This window comes from Zalophus californianus, chromosome 1 (assembly GCF_009762305.2).
Source record: "Zalophus californianus isolate mZalCal1 chromosome 1, mZalCal1.pri.v2, whole genome shotgun sequence".
Classification (NCBI taxonomy): domain Eukaryota; kingdom Metazoa; phylum Chordata; class Mammalia; order Carnivora; family Otariidae; genus Zalophus; species Zalophus californianus.
The window spans coordinates 214,854,169-214,875,037 of record NC_045595.1 but is presented as its reverse complement, the minus strand read 5'-3'; the positions used below and the strand labels follow the sequence as shown (position 1 = coordinate 214,875,037).

General features: G+C 59.9%; 1 protein-coding gene across 1 annotated transcript in view; it reads right to left on the bottom strand.

Moving 5' to 3' along the window:
* Positions 1 to 17,048, bottom strand: part of COL18A1 (collagen type XVIII alpha 1 chain) — a 49,686-nt gene extending 32,638 nt beyond the window's left edge. The window contains 2 exon segments of the mRNA XM_027582965.2: positions 4,767 to 5,311; positions 15,621 to 17,048. Of these exon segments, the coding sequence (XP_027438766.2) occupies positions 4,767 to 5,311; positions 15,621 to 16,998 (1,923 nt within the window). The 5' untranslated portion in view covers positions 16,999 to 17,048.
* Positions 17,049 to 20,869: the final 3,821 nt, after the last annotated feature.

The window sequence follows — 20,869 nt, the reverse complement described above, 5'->3', positions numbered from 1 at the left end:
GCCCTGCTCACAGTGGTCACTGGAGAACCCACCGCAGAGCCATCAGCGGGACTTAGGGAGGGCCTGACGGACCCCTTGGGACTTGTGCTGAGAGCTCCTCTTGGGGGCCTGGGGCCCTGAGCCCCTGTGAACCACTGCGGATAGAAGAGAGGCAGCATGGGGACTGGCTGCAGGCCGGCACCCACTGGGGCTGGGGCTGCAGGATGAGGGAGAGACAGTCCACACCCTGGTGGGGGAGTCGCTGTGCACAGTGGTTGGTATGCTTGAGAAACAAGTGACCTTCCTTCAAATTCTGGGATGCTCCAACTACCATGGGGGGTGGCCAAGCTGTGTGGAAGAGGTGTGCAAGCGTGTGTGTGAGAGCTTTGTGTGACGGGTTATGTGCAAGCATGTGTTTACGTGTGCACACAGTGAAAAAATAGCCTAGGTGGGGCCATCACACAGCTTGTGCACGTATCTAGCACGTGTGTGCCTGTGAGCAGGTGTGTGCGTGTCGGCACGTGTGTGCACATGTGTGCATGTAGTGTGTGTGCGTGTGCACATGTGTGTGGACAAGTGTGCACCTGTGTGCATGTGAGCGCATGTGTGCATGCAATGAGAGCATGTGTGTGCATGTGAGCAGTGTGTGCCCATGAGCATGTGTGTGCAGACCAGGAGCAGGGGACGCACACACAGGTGCCTTCCACCACCCAGGTTCCTGGGGGCACCATCGCCCACAGGAAACACAGGCCATCCTGGACTTACAAATGCAGGGGTCAGCTCAGGGGTCAGCAGCAGCATTGTGCTCCCCGTTGGAGGACCGGGTGGGTCAGGTGACATGGGTCACCAAGTGTGAGGACGCAGGGCAGATGTTAACTTCTAGAAGGTCGAGCTCTCCACGGGGCAGCAGGGGTGCCCCTGGGGTGGCAGCGATGAGGGGAGGGCGTGGGCGTTCCTAGCAGGTGGGGTCAGGGGGCTAGACGTCCTACCATGACGGTCCCCCCAGCCCCCGTCCCTCGAGGTTCTGAGCTTCCGACAGACCTGGCCCAGCACCAGCGCGGGCCCTGAGGGTCTCCCCAGGATGCCCGCGCAGAGGAGAGCAGGGCGCGCTGGCTCGGGGTGCCACAGCTCCCCAGGGACACATTTAGTGGGGAAGACGTCAGTTGTGCAAAAGTCACAAGACCCACTGCAAATATTGGTCAGGCTCAGAAGCAAATGTTGCGAAATCTGGAGACTTTGCACTTTGTTAACAAAGGCTGTTTAAAATATGCCCCACGCTGCCATGCTGTGGGCCACACGGCATAGCTGTGGAGACGATGAGAACTCTGTGCTGTGCAAGCCAGCCTGAGGTCACTGGTGTCGGGCGCCTCCCTGGGACCCCGCGGGCTGACCTCTGACCCAGGAAGGGCCGTGTCCTGGCTGCGGGCGGGGCTGAGTGAGCCCGTATGTGGGGGCACGGCCCGCAGCGCTCCTGGGCAAGACTCACCCCTGCCCCCACTCAGCTGCTCCGTCCTCGGATGCCCCCACCCTGGGTCGGCCTGGTCCCCGGTCGCCTACCGCAGCTGCAGCTGAGGCTGCCCCCCCAACCCCGTTTCCTCGCGCTCCTTGCTCCCGTGGCTTCTGACCACCTGCTTGCGTCAAGCCTTGACTGTTGGCATGAGAGCATCTGGCTTCCTCTCGGTTCCTTCTTGCGGGGTCACGTCCGGGCAAGTTTTTCCATCAGAGACAACGGCAGCCCTGTCTGTGCCCCGGGAAGGCAGGAAACCGCAGCAGTGCCGTGGCCTCGAGCCTCGGCCCTCCTCCCAGTGCGCGGCATCACTTCAGGTGAGTAAAAGGGGGCGGGAGTGCGTGTGGGATCAGGTGTCGGTGGAGGAGGGTGTGACCGCAGCACCCCCGCTCTCCTTCGGTCCGGGGAGGTGGGTCTGGGGGCCCCGGGCCCCTGACGACATGTGCCCGGCCTGCCCCGTGCTGTCCCCGGCATCCAGCCTGCCCGTGGCTGGCGGGCAACCTCCCAGCTTCGGTGGACCAGGCGCGGATTTACGCCGTAAGGTGGCCCACACGGCCGCGTGCTGAGGAAAGTCACCACCTGCCGCAGGCTCGCCGTCAAACAAAGTGACAGTTCCGCGCGAGATGCCACCGCGGGGGTGCAGCCTCCAGTAGGGCAGGGCCGTGTCCACCCCACGCAGCACTGGGGGTGTTTGTGGGCCGTCCGTGGGCCGAAGGGGCCACCAGCGGCCAGAGAGCCCGAGGCCACGAGGAAGGGTCCGCACAGAGACGCAAGCCCACGGCGGGCGGGAGAGCAAGGCTCTTCGACGGAGGGAGTCCGTCAAGGGAAATGCGGCCCGAGAGGTTTTGAAATAGTTAAAAATAGTAAGAAGGCCCCGGACCACTGAACAAGAGCACTTCAGCCAGGTGCCGCAGTACCTGGACGGAAGGCGTGATTTCCCAGGAGACACTCCTTCTCACATTTGACTCAAGGAGAGTAAACCTGCAAAGACCAGTGTTTCCGGCCAGAGACAAACAACAAAGGCTCTGCGGGCCGGCCGTGGGGCGCAGGGCCGCAAGGGCGGGGCGCCCCATCGGGAGGGGCCGGAGGCGACACTTCCTCCTGGCAGCCTAAGCCCCGTGCGCATTTCTGCCAAATCTTACAAATCCCATCACGGAGGGACTCTTCCCTGGGAACCTCAATTCAGAAAGTCTGCAAAGCCCCGTGCTAAACCGATCTGTCTTCTGTCCTCCAGGCTTCTCCCCTCCGCCGGCTGGAGTCTGATCCAACACCCACACAGAAATTCCTGAAGCCTCCAGTGTGCGGGGGCTCGAGGAGCCAGACCGCTCCTGGCTCAGGTGGACGTGGCCCAAGTGAAGCCAGCTGAAGTCAAGCAGCTGCCCAGGGCAGGCAGGCCGCAGCCCGGCGCCGACACCTCACTCCGTTCCTGTCTTCCCTACCCTCAGAGGCTTGGCCGCCATGTTACCCGCCATGGGCATCTTCCACGTAAACACTTAAATATCTCAATGGTTTAAGCAAAAAAGTAACATGATGAAAAGGCAAATTGGGAGATAAAAATTACAGTGGACAAAACAAAGGACCAGTTTCTTTCATATATAAAGAGCTTATATGAATCAGCAAGAAATGGATGAACCCATCAAAACAAAAAAGCAAAGACCATAAGCAGGCCAGTCACAAAAGAAGAAATTCAGTCAAAAAGCATGTGAAAAAATTAAAGTCTGTCTACACTAACAACCAAGACATGCACGTTAAAACACCCAGACACTGTTTGCTTATTTCGACGGGCGACTGTGTTCAGCGCACATGACACACAACCCTGACGAGGCCCAGGGAGGAGGCGCTGTGCGCCCTTGTCCACGACGGTGGTGACCTCCAGCACACCACGACACGGGCGACCCCGCCCCCACCAGCACACAGGCAGCCTTTCTGCTGAAGTGTTACCGACGCAGGGAGCGGGTGCCCGGGTGGCTCGGGCGGTGACGTGTCTGCCTCCAGCTCAGGTCATGCGCCCGGGGGCGGGGGGGTCCTGGGACAAAGCCTTGGGTGGGCTCCCTGCTCAGGGGGGAGTCTGCTTCTCCCTCTGACCCTCCCCCACTTGTGTTCTTTCTCTCAAATAAATAAATCTTAAAAAAAAAAAAGAAAGAAAGAAAGGAAAGATGCAGGGAATGTCTGGGGTGCTTTTCCATCTGCAACTGCGGGGGATGCCACTCAGCAAGCCGCCCGTGGACGCAGTCCCTCCCTCGACAGGCTTCCTTCCAGTTAATCATGTTTGAGGATCAAACCAAAACACAAAGAGGCCCAGTTTGGTATCAAAGTCCTGCTGGTTCCCAGACACCAAGGGTTAAAGTTCCTGCCAGAGGTGAAAGGTCAGCTTTCAGCCCCCAAGTCACCAGGACTTAGAACAACGTCCATCCGGCGGCCTTTGTCTGGGCAATAATTAACTTTCTGTCCCGGGGACACTGCCCCCTCGGGTGCACACAGGGACCCTGTCTGATCAGGGCGCGGGGGCGTTCTAGCTGTGGGCGGCTCCAGGGGCAGGGCTGGGGCTCGTGAATCAGCGTCCGCGGAGGGTGGGAGGCCCAGGGTCCGGGGGAAAACCCCCCCACCCCCACCCCCAGGCTCTGGGAAGGCCAAGGCCAGGTGCAGGGGGAGGGGGCTTCCCCGAGGACAGGTGGGGACAGCGTGCGCCGGGGTCCCCGGGGCACTTCCGTCCTTGCCGCTCCGAGCCACAGCTGCGCGGTTCAGTGACAATGAGGATAGTCAGCAGGCCTGATGTGGTGGGTGCTGTGAACCCCAGCCCGGCCCAGTGGGTGTGCAGCCTTCACGGGGTGCAGTCCGCCCCAGGACAGCCCATGCTCAGCGCTACGCTCTGCTGTTACTGTCTTGAAATCCCCGTTTTCATTGTGCACGAGTCATGTGGGCCTGGACACGGACCCTGCCCCCCCGGTGGGGCCCCGGGGTCACTGCAGGCATCCCACACAGGGGGGCGGGGGGCTCTTGTCGTGGCAGGGATGGGTGTTCAGGCAGGAAGGTGGTCCCAAGGGGCCTCCTGGACTGGGGACCTCAAAGGGGCAGGAGGTGACATGTGGGAGCCCAGCGGAGCCGGGACCCCCGGGGCTGGGCTCCAGCGGGGCTGACAGCTCTGCCCGGGGGCCGCCGTCCCGCGGGGGACGGCGGCACGAGGCAGGACAGGAGGCAGCTAACATCCTTGTCCCCCATGCCCGGACGGACCCCCACCCCCAGGGCCGGTCCCCCCGGAGCACAGTGGCCTCCAGGTTACCTGGAACTTGTCAGGATCTGCTCCTCCAGCCTGGGCCACGAAGAGGCCAGCGCCGGGCTCCAGCTCCAGGCCCCGCGGGGAGCGCACCAAGGGCACCCTCTGGAACAACTCGCAGTCCACAAACAGCGCCACGGTCGCGCCGTCCACACTGAGGGCGAAGCGCGTCCACTGGCCGGTGAAGGCGGGCAGACGGAAGCTGGCGGCTGTGTGGGTCCGCGTGGCCCCGGGCTCGGTGTACAGCAGCTGGATGTGCTGGTGCCCATCACGCACGCCCGACAGCCTCACGCCCACGGACACCACCGCCTGGGCCGCGTCCGTGATGGCAAACAGCACCCCCGCATCCTCGGTGGCAGGCCGGACGTGGAAGTGCAGTGAGAAGTCACGGAAGAACGGGCTGGGGAAGTGGTACCGGGCCACCTGGCCGCTGTTGGCATCCAGGCCAAAGACGAAGGCCGGCCCGACGTCGGGGTCTTCCACCTGCGTGACCTGCGGGGGTGGGGGCTCTCCAAGCAGCTGCAGGAGCCCCACCTCCGTGCCCAGGCTTTCTGCAAAGAGGAAAAAGACCCCCAGTGAGGGCATGCCTGGGGGATCCAAGCGGGCAGGGTGCCGGGGGACACTGAGTCACGAGGGGCTCCCCACCTGCCCGGCACCCGCCTTGCTTCTCCAAATACCACTCTGGGTCAGGACGTGCGGCCCACAAGCCGCTGCCCCCCGCCAATGGGCTCACGGGCCCCAGGAGGACGCGACAGGAACCGTCCCTTCTCGGGGAGGGAGGGGGCAAGGATGTGGCTGAGCACGACACGCCATCAGAACCGGCAACCTGCCGCGGGTGCCAGGGCCTGCATCCCCTCCTCACGCCATGATCCACCTCCCCACCCTCAGACAGCAGGAGCCGGGCTCCAGCCCCAGGGAAGGCACCCTGCCCGGGGTGCTGGCCTTAACAACATCGCTCCGTTACAGAAGAGAGAAGCCGTCCACCCCGCAGCTCCCTGCACTGTATCAACATTACCAACCCGCCTGGAAACGAAGTAAACCGCCAGGGGCAGAAAATCAGAATGGGGGGGTGTTTCTTGGAGGCTCCACCCTTAGGGTTCCAGGCCTGTGCTCACACTCGTAATACAGCAAATCCCACCCAGGGGCCCCAGCTTTGTCAGGGGCTTCCTCGGTGTCCCCTCCCACCATGTTCACGCTGGGCTGCCACGGCCACCCTGACCTGCAGAGGGGCCACGTGGTGGACGAGCCACCAGGGAGACCTGTGGTTCCTTCACCAACAGATGCTCACACTGGGCGGCCCCACCTTCCTCTCAAAGACCCTCAGAGTCCCAGCCCCCATTGGTTCACCCTCTCAGGAGCCCAAGGTCGGCCCTCCTCCCCCATGTCCTCCCACGACGTGGAGGTAGCTTGAGTCTAGACTGGGGACCCAGCCATGGGGCCCAGGGTTCTCCCTCATCTCTTGTCCTTCCAATGGGACCAGAGGCCGCTGTGGGGGGCCTGTTTTCCATGGCGCTGGTCCTGGGACCCAGCAGGGCCTGACTTGACCTGGATCTGCCTGAGCCTCGGAAGTAGTGTGGAGGAGGCATGCTTCCTGGGCATGCACAGGCCACCAGCAGCCTGACGATCTTGGGCCAAGAGGGTCAGGTGCTGGGGACAGAGGGCAGGGCCTACCTCTCAGTCCAGGGAGTGCAGTCACTGCTGGACACAGGGTGGGGCAAACACAATTTCAAGGACAAACCCATACTTTGGCGATTTCCTGTACGCATGCCCACTTTACCAGCTGGAGCTGGGACTTCGGGGCCACAGTCCAGCCAAGGGCCCCAACCGAAAGCCTTTTCTCTCAAGACTCCCACCTACAGTCTGGGTGTGGCCTATCTCCAAGGTGAGAATCACATGGGGGAGACACTCTTCTGGGAAAGGGCTGCTGATGAGTGGGTGACCTGAGGAAGGTGGTAAGCGAGCCCGCGACTGTGTGCATGAATGTATGTGAATGTGTGTGGTGGGGGGGGCAGGTCAGAGCAGAGGGAAGCAATGCCAAACCCCAACTTCCTAAGGCAAATTCTATCTTGCAAAGAGCTCTTTGAGAACAAAAAGTGAAAACAGTAGAGACAGAAGCCACCCACATGAGGACATGCACTTTGGGTGCCCTCCAGGGCTGGTCTACTCGGGGCAGTGGTGGGCATCTCCACTCTGCCTGGCCCTGACTTCTCACCCTGTCGGCAGCACCACCAGCCAGCCAGGGCTCCTCCATCCCTTGCAGGTAAGACCCCTGCAGATGGGACGTGGGAAGCAGCCAAGTGCAGTGCAGACAGCAGCCTCGTTGGAACAATAGCCTGGCCTCAGTGCTAGGGAGCAGGGGGACCTTCCAGGAGGACCGCAGGCTCTGGGAAGATGGTGGCTACTTGATGCTCAAAGACAGACAATGCTGTCCACCAAGATGGTAGCTGCTATGATGGTCCCTTCATATCAGAAGTTCCTGGAGCCTGAGCATGCACTCAGGGAGATGCTCCAAGATTAGGAAACTGGACTCTCACCAGCCTCCATATCAGTGGCCCTGCTGTCCTGACTCAGGTGTCCCCAAACTTAAACATAGATATGCCCACCACTGCCCTTCCTCCCAGGCAGCTAGAAGTTTTCCAGATTAATTTAGAATGCAAGAGGCCGCAGCCATTGATGTCCTAGGCTGAAAGACAAGAGCATGTTCCAAGGGCAGGCCCAGGGACCCCAGCGATGCACTGGCACCTCCTTCCTCTCCATGAAATTCCTCATGGTTCCCACTGGGAGTAAGCCTCCAAATGCCATGGCCCTAACATCATTGGTCCATTCTCCAGTTACAGGCTCTGTGAGTGGAGGATGGGGTCACCTCCCCACAGACCTGCTGACACCTGCTGCACTAAAGGCACTGGCCCAGCTGTCATGGGCAGGAACCAAGATCTCTCCAAAAAGCAAATGCTCATGCCATGCTCTGAGAGTTTAGAAAAACACCTTCATGGGAATACAGTGGGTGACATCTTTGGCCAGTGGGGGCCCCTCTTGTTGGGCCACACTCACCTTGGATTAAGGAATCAGGGGACTTGCCTAGTTGAGGACAGTTTCCCTCTCAGCAAACAGGCCAGCCATGACCAAGTGGAATTTATCCTAGATATGTAAGGCTGGTTCAACATTCAAAAATCAATTAATGGAATCCATCTCGTCAACACACTAACTAAGAAGAATCACAAAATCATATCAATAGATGAAGAAACAGCATTTGACAAAATCCAACACTCATTCATGGTAAAAACTCTCAGTAAACTAAGAATAAAACAGAATTTCCTCCATTTGATGAAGAATATCTACAAAACACCCCTACAGCTCATATCACATTTAATGGTGAGAAACTTGAAGCCTTCACACTGAGATCAGGTACAAGGTAAGGATGTCTCTCTCACCACTCCTTTCCAACATCGTGCTAGAGATTCTTGCTAATGCAATAAGGCAAGAACAGGAAATAAATGTGCACAGATTGGGAAGAAAAATATAAAACTATCTGTTTATAGATGACATGATCATCTCTGCAGCAAATTCAAAAGAATTGGCAAAAACAAAACAAAACAAAAAACAACCCTCCTGGAACTAATAAGTGAGTATAGCAAGGTTGTAGGATACAAGGTTAATATACAAAATTCAATCACTTTCCTATATACCAGTAATGAACAAGCAGAATTTGAAATTAAAAGCACAATACCATTTACATTAGCATTCTCACAGACAAATTATTTAGGTATAAATATAACAAATACATGTATAATATCTATCTATATGAGAAAAACTACAAAACTGCTGAAATAAATCAAAGAGCTAAATAAATGCAGGGATGGTCCATGTTCATGGATAGAAAGACTCAATACTGTCAAAATGTCAGTTCTTTCCACCTTGGTCTGTAGATTCAGTGCAATCCCAGTCAAAATCTCACCAAGTTATTTTGTGGATATTGATAAACTGATTCTAAAGTTTATGTGAGAGGCAAAAGACCCAGAACAGCCAACACAAAGTTGGAAAAGAACAAAGTTGAACAAACATTGTGTACAGGTTGGAAAAGAACAAAGGACCGACACTATCCAACTTCAGGAGTCACTATAAAGCAACAGTGATCAAGACAGTGTGGTATTGGAGAAGGAACAGACAAATGGATCAATATAACAGAACAGAGAGCCCAGAAATAGAGCCACACAAACATAGTTAATGGATCCTTGTCAAAGGAGCAAGGCAATCAATGGAACAAAGATCGTCTCTTCAACAAGTAGGGCTGGAACAACGGAACGTCCACACACAAAAAGTGAATCTAACGCAGACCTTACACTCTTCACAATTAACTCACAATGGATCACAGACTAAACGTTGAATGCAAAACTATAAAACTTTTAGAAGACACCACAGAAGAAATCCTAGGGGACCCTGGATAGGAGCATGACTTTTTAGATACAGCACCAAAGGTACAATCCAAGAAAAAAGAACTGATAAGCTGGACTTTGTTAAAATGTAAAACCTCTGTTCTGTGAAAGACCACGTCTGGAGAGTGAGAAGACAAGCCACAGACTGGGAGGAAACATTTGCAAAAGACACATCTGATAAAGGACAGTTATCTATGATATATAAAGAACTCTTAAAACTCAACACTAAAACACAATCTTTTTAAAAATGGACAAAAGACCTGAACAGAGAGACACACAGATGGCCAATAAGTAAAGCTGCTCCACGTCGTAGGTTCTCGGGGAGATGAACTCGGCTGCGCACCTACGAGAATGGCCACCATCCAGAACACGGACACCGGCGAGCGCTGGGGAGGACGTGGAGCGACCGGCGCGCTCGTTCACGGCTGCTGGGGAAGCAGATGGGGCAGCCACCCTGCAAGGCAGTCTGGTGGTCTCTCACAAAACGAACCGTGCTCCTCCCATACGACCCAGCAATCACGCTCCCTGATGTTTCCCCAGAGGAGGTGAGAACACACGTCCACACAAAACCCTGCACACGATGTTCGAGACAGCTTTATGCGTAACTGCCAACCCTTGGGACCCTTCATGCATAGCTGCTCTTCAGCGGGTGGGTGGACACGGGAACCGTCCATCCAGCCAATGGGGGAGTATTCAGCGCTAAGAGGAAACGAGCCATCACGCCATGAGAAGACACGGAGGGACTGTGAGCGCGGATCCCTGAGTGACAGAAGCCGGTCTGAGAAGGCTGCGTCTAAGATACCGCAGTGGTGGGTGCCAGTCATTACACACGTCTCCAAACCCACGGAGCGCACACCACTAAGAGTGAACCTCACGTACACGAAGGGCTCTGGGGGAGGACGAGGTGTCAGTGTCGGCTCATTCTTGGTAACAAATGCACAGCTCGGGTGCAGGATGTGGACAGCGGGAGAGGCTGTGCATGCATAGGGGGAGGGGGCAAGTGGGACAAGGGAGTGACACTTTTTGACAATTCCCTGAGATGTAATGAGCCAGGTGTTAGCCACATACACCCAATAATGGTGCCCCCCAGTACACACATCGAAAAGTGGAGAAGGTCCTCATTCGTGTTGCAGACCACAAGACACTGGCTCATCCCACTTTCTTGCTCGAATAGAACATAACACCCTCAGTGAGACAGACGTGCAGAGACTTCTTGAACCTAATAAAGTGTCTGAAGAAAGCTCTGCACCTGTTGCTTTATTAGAGTCACAACCGCAAAGTAATAATGCCTGGGGTGAGTGGAGAACGTAATGTTGATATCAGAGAAGAAAACATACTGAGAACGTTCTAAGAAACATCTAGGGGCGCCTGGGTGGCTCAGTTGGTTGAGTGTCTGACTCTTGGTTCCGGCTCAGGTCATGATCTCAGGGTCCTGGGACTGAGCCCCACATCCAGCTCTGTGCTCAGCATGGGGTCTGCTTGAGGGTTCTCTCCCTCTCCCCCCTGCCGCTCCACTTGCATGCATGCTCTTTCTCTCTCTCTAAAATAAATCAATCTTCATCCCTCGGGGAAGGTTTAACTATCTACACCTGATGGATTAATAGCACCATACTTCTCTGCATGTTCAACTCGACCCATCAAAGCCTGAGTGAAATATTTCTGATGATTTGGAGAGAAAATGCCCACGGACCATCGATCTTTGCAGAAGGTTGTGAACCCCCCGAGCTCAGGGCCGTGTCCAAACACAGCTGTCAGCCAGAGCCCAAATCAGGACCTGCAGGGACTGGACAAAGAGGTCGAGAGAATGAGCAGAGCCACTACAGCGTCAGGTGTCACCAGAAGCTGGAAGCGCCTGAAGGTCTGCCTTGGAGGAGGGAGGAACATCCAGAACCACCAAGAACGAGTGTCTCCCGTGGTGACACGGGACATTTCTGAGACCCGTCCCCACAGAAAAGAGGGACTTTGGGATACATAGAAAGTGAGCCCACGCATGCACAGTAAGATCGAGAATGTGCATACATGAGGCTGCACACACGCACGTGCACGCACCCACCATGGTAAGCAGGAGAGTGGCCCAACATGGCCATTCTGCAAGGTCTGCAACCCGCAAATGGTACTTTGCAGGTGCAATTAATGTAATAGCCCCAGAGGGGGAGGCTAACCAAATCTAATGACATACATCCTTAGAAGCATGTGTGTCTCCCAGGGAGCGGCACCCTGGTGGCCCCCAGAAGCTGGAAGAGGCAGGGGACGCTCTTCCCTGCAGCCCCCAGAAGGAACACAGCCTTGCAGACAGACACCTTAATTTTAGCCCAGTGAGACTGATTTCGGACTTCTGACCTCTAGAACTACAACCTTACCCATCTGCATTGTTTTAAGCCACTAAGTTTGTGGTCATTTATTACAGCAGCCACAGGAAACTCACATACACATATTTATGCAAAGCCACAGAAGGAACGGGGAAGATGCCCCATCCTGGCAGTGAGGGGGGCTTGGAAGTTGCATTCAGCCCTCTCTTGTGTGGCTCTGATCCCTATGCCTGTGTGTTCATGAGCTAGTTCTGGGATAAAAATGTAACCCAGGAGAGAAGCAGTGGAGGACAGGATGATGGGGCAGAGTGGTCCTAAGGGATGAGAGTGGCAGGCAAAGGCAGTCCCCCCAGGGCCGGAATTTGTGGGTTTGGGGGAAGGAAGTCTCACTCTAAGCACTGGCTACCCTTCACACTCCCTCCTCCACAGAACTGAGGCGACATGTCTGCAGAACCTAGTCCTTCAAAGTGGGGCTGCCCACAGATAGCTGGCAAAGGAGCAGCGTAGGGAGGCAGGGGTCCCTGAGCAGTTTTACATACTTCAAAGGCATGTCGGGGCCCCTGGAACACGGTCATGTTGCTTGGAGTAGACGAGGTAGCACACACAGCACTTCCCAGTCACGAGGTCAGCCTCTCTGGGTGAGTGGCCCCAGGAGAAGGAGTGGCTGCTGAGCCTCCCAGGTACTCCAAGAATCAGGAGATCAGAAAAAGGAACTTAGAGGGAAACCAGCATGGCAGTGGGGGAGAGGCTGGGCCAGACACCAGGAACGGAAATGATCACAAACCAGATCCTACACTAGAATCACTGACACACAGAACTCAACAGTGCAAAGCTGAGCATCTGCCCCTGCCACCTGGTCTGTGGGTTCTCCCCAGGCCCATTTCGAGACAAAAACATACTGCATATTACATGTGACAACCACATTCTAACATGGTAAACCTGATCCAATATCCAGATGGGTGGATGGATGGGTGGATGGGTGAATGAGCAGATGGATGGGTGGATGGATGGAGGGAAGGATGAGTGGATGGATGGATGGGTGGGTGGGTAGATGGATGGATGGACTAATGGATGGATCTGTGGATGGGTGAATGGATTAATGGATGGGTGGGTGGGTGAGTGGGTGAGCGGATGGATTGACGAAGGTGGGTGGATGGGCTAGCTTCTTGCATGATATGTAATAGTAACAATAGTTTAAGACCTGATTTCTCAACTGAAAAGGAAAGCAGTCAAAAATGATTTCCCTGCGGCAGGATGGACAGCTCCTTCACCAAGGGAAGGACGCTGTCAGGGAGATGGCCCCCATGTGGAGAGTCCAAACTGCCACTGCATGGGCATAATCACAGCCACCATCTTGCTCCCCCTCAGGGAGGCCAAAGGTGAGCTCTTGTCTGCACAAGATGACCCATGTCAGCCTTCCTCAGAGGAGGAAGGGATAACCGCTAGAGACAATGGTGAGCTGGATGCCGACAGGGCGGGTGGTCAAAGAAACCCAATCCTAAGCGTGTGTGTCTCCTTACCTGCAGACAATCTCATCCACTCCTCTGGGCACCTGACATCCCAGCAAGAAAGCCGAAGCCACTGCTGGTACCTCGTGAGAGCTCAGCCAGGGCAGGTTGCCAGGAGGCGGGAGGCAAGCCTGAGTATCTTTCCAGGAAGGTGGTCTCATCTTCTGACATCCGAGTTAGGTGGAAACCTCAAGTCACTGAAGCACTTAAACAACGCCTACTGTCTCTGAATTCACATTTCATTAAAGGCGGTAGATGGAAGCCCAGCAGTTGGGAAGCCTGAGCACTCGGCAGGTCTGTGACAGACGGGCTGGGCATCCTCCCCAGAAGACAGCGCCAGGCTCAGGTTGTCACAGTGATGAGACCTCACTGGCCAGCTGGGGCTCCCGGGGCCTGGGGCTCTGCTTGTCTGGCGTCCGTGGGGTACTTAAGTCCAGTCCCAGAGCCAGACGCCCACACCCACCTCCTGGCTTCCTGTTGCTATAGCCACGTGGCACACACACGCCTTTATCCCCACAGACCTGTTTCTCCCGTGCAGACAGGAGCAACAGAGGCTCCCAGACTCAGAACACGACCTGCCTTCCCTGTCATTTCCAGGGACGTCAGGAAAGGTACACAGAGAGCAAAGCCCAGCCTGCCCGCCACTGTCCGGCAGCCACACCCCCACTCGGTGCCCCCTTCCCCAGGGGGACAGTCCCCCTGCTGCTGACCCTCCCTTACTTGCTTTCCTCTGGGGCCTAAGGGACAAGCCCCCACATAGGCAGACTCGGCACCAGGTCCCCAACAGCGTGCTAACCCCTCGCCGGCTCCAGCCGCAGCAAAGGGGCCCCTCCAGCAGCCCTCTCCTCTCGACCACCTCCCTGGGCCCCAACCAGTGGCTGCACTGTCCCCCTCCCCCACCCGCTCTCCCTGCGGGGACAAGAGGGAAGCAGGTAAGGAAGGGCACATCCAGCAGGCTGGACAAAGCTGCAGCCTTACCAGGTGACCCGTCCACACCCCACTGCCCCAGTGTGAGGGGAGCAGGGGCCATCTCTGCCCTGGAGCCCAGGGCCCCCATGCAGAACACACTCAACAGAAGGGACATGAAATGGTGCTTCAGCGGGAAACCTCTGTGGGCAGCTCTGGTTGGGGCCTGGGAAGGAAGCAGCACCCACCCTTTGGGCCTCCTTCCCCTACAGAGAACCTTACCCCCTCCACTCTCCCCCCACCCCACAGCCTCCCAATACCCAGGTAGCCCAAGGCCCTCACTCAGCCCGGATCCTCACACTCATCACTGGGGAAACAGTCACCAACGTGGAGGAGGGGCTAGGGGGTCCCTCACTCCCTTCCCTCCTGATCAGGGCCTTCCGCTGCCCTGCTTGCCCCCATCAGGTGGGGACGGAAAGGCCCAGGGGCCTAGCAGTGGGGGATCCCCTGCTGAGAGGCCAGAGGAGGGACGACGCTCGCAGCCCCAGCCCTGGTTCCCAGGGGCCCCCACCCAGCCAGGCCACACCCAGGAGGGATCCTCAGTGTGATAAATGCCTGACCCCCACCTTTAGCCTGAGGGGGCGTGGACCGTTAGCCCTGCGAGAAGAGGCCCCCAGGGCTCTGCTGGGAACACGGCCTCCCTGACAGCCTGGGGGCCCTGCCAACGTGTGCAGATGTCCAGTAAGAAGTCCCTTTCAGGCCACTCGGCTGAGCAAGGCAGCTGTGGTTAGAGATGGTCCACACCCCACACCACCCTGCCTGGGCCACATGAGAACCGCCCTGCACCAGCTCCCAGCCCGCACCCAGTGTGGTCGAGCCCCCAACCCGAGGAGACCGGCTGGACCCAGCGGCAGGACCCTCGTGGGTACAGGCCCGGGATGGGCGAGACACGTGCGCAGGCCTGGCCCTCCCCGCCCCCCGTGCAGGAGGAAGCTGTGCTCGGGCAGCCCCTGGGCTCTGCCGGCGGGAGCTGCACCCGCCCCACACACTCAGTGGCCACAGCACAGACTCCCCGAGGCCACGCGAGCCCAGCATCAGGTACGCACGTGGGAGCAAAGAGCTCACCGAGGCTGCCCCTGCCCTGTGGATGACATCGAGCCCAGCCCGCCCACAGCCCTGGGTGCCTCCCCACTGGGCCCCAGCCCACAGGCAGCCACAGGCCCTTTGCTCTGCTCTGCATGCACCGGGACCCCCAGAGCCGCCCTGCGTAGGCTGTTCCGCTGCCATGACGTCCTGGCCACCGCTGCTCGCATGCAGGGCTCAGCCTCCCCACTCCGCATCTGCGGCAGCCGTAGCCCCTTCCCCCCACCCTCCTCCCATTCCCCCTCCGTGGAGCTGGGCACCAGGGCCGGGAACTCACCCACGCACATCCCCCAGGGCCCCGTGGGGTGACACCCCCGTCTTGGGGTCCAACCCCACCGGCCCAGCTCCAAAGCCCAACAACCCCAGGGACCAACACAGGTCAAGGCTGCTCTCGGTGGGGGGCGGGACACACAGACCCGCCGGAATGGGGCCGAGGCCTCGGGTGCGAACAGGAGCAGGCCCAGTGCTCAGAGGCCCACCCGGGGACGCAGGGGCAGCTGACCGGCCGGCTCACCTGGCAGGACAGAGAGGGACAGGGCGGGGAGGGGGGCCAGCCGTTACCTGCACCCGGCCCAATGAACACGCAGAGGCCGTCCTCCTGGGCCGGGAGCGAGGCACAGGAGACCGGCAGCCCGCCCCCGTCCAGGTGGCCCCAGCACGCGTCCTCCAGGGCCTCACAGAACTGGCGGCAGGGCGGAGGCGCGGGCGGAGGGCCAGCGCCACAGGGCGGGGCCAGCAGCAGGCAGAAGAACCAGGCGAGGAAGCGGTGACAGTGCGTCTGGAGGAGGTGCCCCCATGCCCGGGCGGCGGCCCGCACCTCCTCGCTGCTCCCGTGCCGCAGGTGGTTGGGCAGCCAGGCGCGCCCAATGCCCAGGTGGCTGCAGACGGGCAGGGAGGGAGGCAGGGGCAGGCAGCGGCCGCCGGCGGCAGGGACAGGCTGCCCGGCGGGGGTCAGCGGGTCCGCCCCGAGCAGTGCAGAGCGATTAGCAAGACCAGGCCCCACAGAGTTAGCCACGTGAGGAGCCCGAGCGCCCCCGTCCCCAGGGCCAGCTGAGAGCGGGATCTGAGACACCAGGGTGGGGGGGTCGGAGGAGCGAGCCGAGGGGCCGGTGAGAGCGCCCAGGGGTCCCGTCACCAGGGGGAGCAGAGGAGGCGTGCGTCTGCGGATGCCAGGGGGTCGGTGCTGCTGGCCGGGACGGGCTGCCATGCGCAGAAGTCCTCCGCTGTCCCGATCCTGGGGCCGCCCCGGGGACTGCCAGCTCCCCCAGGGAGGGGCCCCACCTGGCGCAGAGGACGGAGAAGCTCTACCTGCAGCAGGTGGTGGTGGCGAGCGCCCGCCCAGGAAGGGAGGCAGCTGGGTGGGCACTGGCAGGGTGCCGGCCTCGGTCCTCTGGGTGTCCGGAGAGCTTGGGGCCCAGCTGCCCAACCAGAGGGCGGTCCCGTTCTCCTGGGGGGCGCTGGAGGGCCCGGGGAGGGTGAGGGGGGGCGTGGGGGTCACAGGGGCTGGCGCCTCTGCCCCGGGGGGGCTTGTGGTGGGAGTGGCGTCATCCCACAGCTGGACAAAGCTCCGGATGCCCTGAGCCACATTCAGGATCTTGGCTCCCACGCCGGCGATGTTCTCCTCCTTCGTGTCGGGGCCCGCGGGGGAGGTACCGCCCGGGCCAGGCTCCGGCCTCTCCACGGGGAGCTCCGAGCTGGCAGGGGCTCTCCCCTGCTCCGTGGGGCCATGCTGGGGGGCCGCGCGTGTGCCGGTGTCCTCTCTGGGCTGCCCATGTGGGCTCCCCGGGGGCTCAGAGACCAGTTCGGCTGTGGGCCCGTCGGTCCTAGTGGACCACAGCCAGTTCAGGCTCAGCAGGTCAGCGCGGGCGGCCGTGAGGCAATATGTGACCAAGAGAAGCAGCAGCGGGGGGCCCAGGCGGCTGCCGGGGAGCCGAGCCATCAGTGCTGTGCCCTCGCGGGGCCTGGGCGGCCGTGTCTGTGTCCCGGGGCCGGGCCAGCCTGGCTCCGCCCTCCCCGCCCACGGGCCCGCAGCCAGCTCCCCTCTCCTCTGCCGGGGGCTCTTTCCTCCACCTTTCTCCTCTCCCAGAGGGAAAAAACACAAACCTCTAGATCAAGGTGACAGGCACCCCGGGGGCTTCTCAGGCTCTTGGCAGCAACCCCAGACTGCAAGAGGGACAAGTTCCCCACTCCGCGCTGACCCCTCCCTCCGCCGATCCCGCGCGGAGCTCCTCCGGGAGCTGGGTCCGCGAGAGAGCCCCCGGCCCGGCCCTCGGGCGGGCGTCTGCTCGGGGCAGGGCCAGGAACCATAGGCCACCGAGGGCCGCCCTGGCCCACTTGCTCTTGGAGACCCTACAACAGCCCCGAAGAGCCTGGCCCAGGGCCACCAGTCTGTGGCAACCCCGGAACTTATTCCAATTCTTGTGGAGGAAGTTAGCCTCTGAGACATTCGCCAGCCGAAGACCCTGAGGGGGGTGGTCCACGCAACCCCGGGGCCCGGCGCCCTCGGGATGCCCCTCTCTCCATCTGGCCAGAGCCCGCGTGCCGGGTGCGAGCAGACACTCTGCACTGCCCTGAGGGTGTCCAGCTCAACCCCAGAGCTGCTCAAGGGACTGAAGGCCACAGCGGCCTGGGTGCGTGAGGGCAGAGCAGGATTATGGGGCCAATCGATGCTGGAGGTGCCGGTGGCAGCAGGGTCCAGGCAGATGTGGGTCTCCCCGGACACCCCCGCCCCCCAGCCCGGACCGCGTGTAGAGCAGGCGCTCTGCCGCTTCTGGGCGCACGGGGGCGGGGCGGGGGCCTCTTCCAGGGACGGTCCCCAGGAAGCAGGAGAGGGGTCCCCATCCACACAAGCACGGGGCCAGGGCTCTGCCTTTACCCCCGAACCTCAAGGGACACAGCTGCCAGCTCGCTTACGCATGAACAACGGAGGCACAGAGACCTGGCTCCCAGCGGAGCCCAGAGATGGCAGAGCCGGGAGGCATCCGGCTCACTCACACAGACACCCCGGCTCGCCCAAGCTCACACCTGCTCACACCGTCATGCACACTGGCCTCACCACCGCATTCTACACCAGCTCCCACGTCCCCCCAACACCCCGTCTTCCCCAGGGCCTGGCAGGGTCTCAGCCCACCCTCCCCCGGGGCTGGGTTCAGCAGCGTGGCCGCTGTGACATGTCCCCAGCTGTCCCCAGCCCAGAGCACCGAGGATGCAATCAGTCAGCTACTGTCCAAAGGGCAGGGCCCGGCTGCTGGGGTCAGAACTCGGAACACTGTGTTCCCTCTGCAAAGGGGGGCATTCCATATGCAAACATCTGTACTAGGCCTCGTTGCCAGTGTTGATCCCCACCAGGCTCAGAATTCTTAGAAATCGTCTCTTTGCTTGAAAATTCACTAATGTGATTTTTATGCCTAAAAGTGTCTCCAGAAAATCTCAGGACAGAAATTCCAAAGGCCCTGTCCCTTCTCCCGCGCGCCCGGGCGCGTCTGTCAGAGGGTGGCTCCCTTGTCCGTCCAGGTGGCCCTGGGCCCTCAGCTACTCCCTGGGGCCACTCGCCGGTGGGGCCGGCCCCACACCCACTGGCTCAGCTCCCCTCTCAGGCTAAACCAGGGACCGAGGCCGCGCAAGGAGGGACAGCAGTGCCCCCACGCTCGTGCCCACACCGCAACCCAGCAGGGAGCCCCTCCACCCTCCACACCCCCCCCACGCCCTCCTACTCCAGAGCTCGCCCTTCCTGCCGCCCTCCAGAGGCCACCATCCCCTCAAAGCACTGCTAGAGCACCATGCCGTCAACCTGCTCAGAACACGCCAGTGCGGCTCCGTCCCCAGGACTCTGCTCCCCCCCCCGGGGAGCAAGCCACCATGGTGCTGCCATGCGAGCCTCTTCCACACACATCACACGCACTCACACTCATGCGTGCACATGGGTGCACGTTCCCACGCGCGCACATGCGCGCGCACTCACATGTTCACACACTTCACACGCTCACTCACACGCGCACCTACATCCCTGCACACGTGCATGCGTGCTCATATGCAGACAACAGCTCCCAGAAAGCACCACGGTGTAGATCAGCTTCCCCTTGTCCGCTCCTCCAGCTGTGGCCACAACAGGCCCCCTCCCCAGCCCAGCTCCTGGGGACACGCGCTGCCGGGTCTGGACCCTGCCGCTCCGATGAGCTCCGTGTAAAGGCTCTTGTCTGGCTCGTACCACTGGGGTCAGTGCTTGTTGCTGAGTTTCGATAATCACCCCACGTTGCCCGTGGGGACAGAGAAGCAGGGGACTCCCATTAGTCAGGTGCTACATTTCTGAAAGCACTTGGTTCCCGGAGGCCCCAAGCCCAGGAGACGCTCCTTATGGTCCATGCAAACCGCCCCAGCTGATGGACGCTGGGCCCCAGCCGCGGAATCCAGCCCCTGCGGCCACAGCCCACCCCCGAATGCCCCATCAGGCCAGGAAGTCCAATGCCCACTTGGGCAGCTCCAGCCCGAGCCTTGGGGAACAGGGTTTGGCCCCCCAACTTGGTGATGCTAAGTCAGGACTCTGGGCATCTATGAGCACCGAGGTTCCCTCCCAGCAGTCCCAGAACACCTCTCTGCAGCCCCCAGCCCCAGCACTGACTCCCAATGAGGCACCGACCCTGAGGCCGGCGGCCAACACACGGGTCTCCTGCTGGCGCCATGACCCAAGTTGCTCCCTACAAAGTGTCCCAACCTGTGTTTTCCTGGGACTGAAAACTGAAAGTCTACAGGGAAAAGCAGCCCCTCTCTCTCCGAGCACCCCAGTGCCCCCCAGGAGACAAAGAAGAGGAACCCCCCCAGGGATGGCTCAGTGCTCAGGTCAATGTGGCCGGAAGAAGCCCCTCGGGGCAGCAGGGCAGCCCCCCGGATAAAGGTCCAGAAGTCCAATGAGAGGAATCAGGACAGACCCGGAGGTGAGGGTGCACAGGTCGGGGGAGACGGTTCAGGCGGCACGGTGACCTGGCTCCCCACCCCAGCACGTTCACACGGCCATCACAGAGGCATTTCCTACGCGCAGGAAGGTTTCCCGGGGCTGCCCCCAGAAGCCCAGAGCCCTGTGCCCGCTCTGCCCTCCCCTCCGCGAGCAACCTGGGCAGGTTCGGGGTGTCTGAGCCTCCGTTGAGGCCCCGCGTGGGACGGGCCACCTCACACCCCTTCCAGATGGAGAGCACGTGTGGACCCGCCGGATCCCCACGGTGGCAAGATGCAGCCCTGCCTCCCGCCGGGGGTTTGTTCCATCTTGTTGGCCCGTCTGGTTTGGATTCCTGAATAATGCAGTCTTTTATTTTCATTTTTGAAAAAACACAAACACCCACACGTGAACCGAGAAAATTGGCTCTCCAAGGAATGCGAGGATGGCGCTGCCTCAGAACTTCAGAGCACGGCTTTCGGGGGGCGCTCACCTGTCAGAAACCCTCCCACCGTGACCTCCGACACAGCCTTCACGCTGAGGCCCCGAGTCCCCTCCGGCCAGGCCTCCTGGGGCTGCCCACAGCGGGGCCTCTCCTCCACGACTGTCTCCCCAAGACCCTGCTGGCTCAGGGAGCCCTGGGGCCCTCTCTCCTGCCCCTCCTTCGGGGACCAGGGACTGCCCAAGGCCAGCCCCGGCGCGTGTCCCCCAGCCTCCAAGGAGCAGACCCGGGCGCCCAAGCTCCCCGCACCCACTGCCCAGGGACCTGCTCCCAGGTGGCCACACACACATCCAGTAAAGGTCCCTCCACTGTGGACACATTTCCGGCTCTTTCGAAATGAAAACATGACTTTTCATCTTTCTGTGGTGCAACTGGTTTATA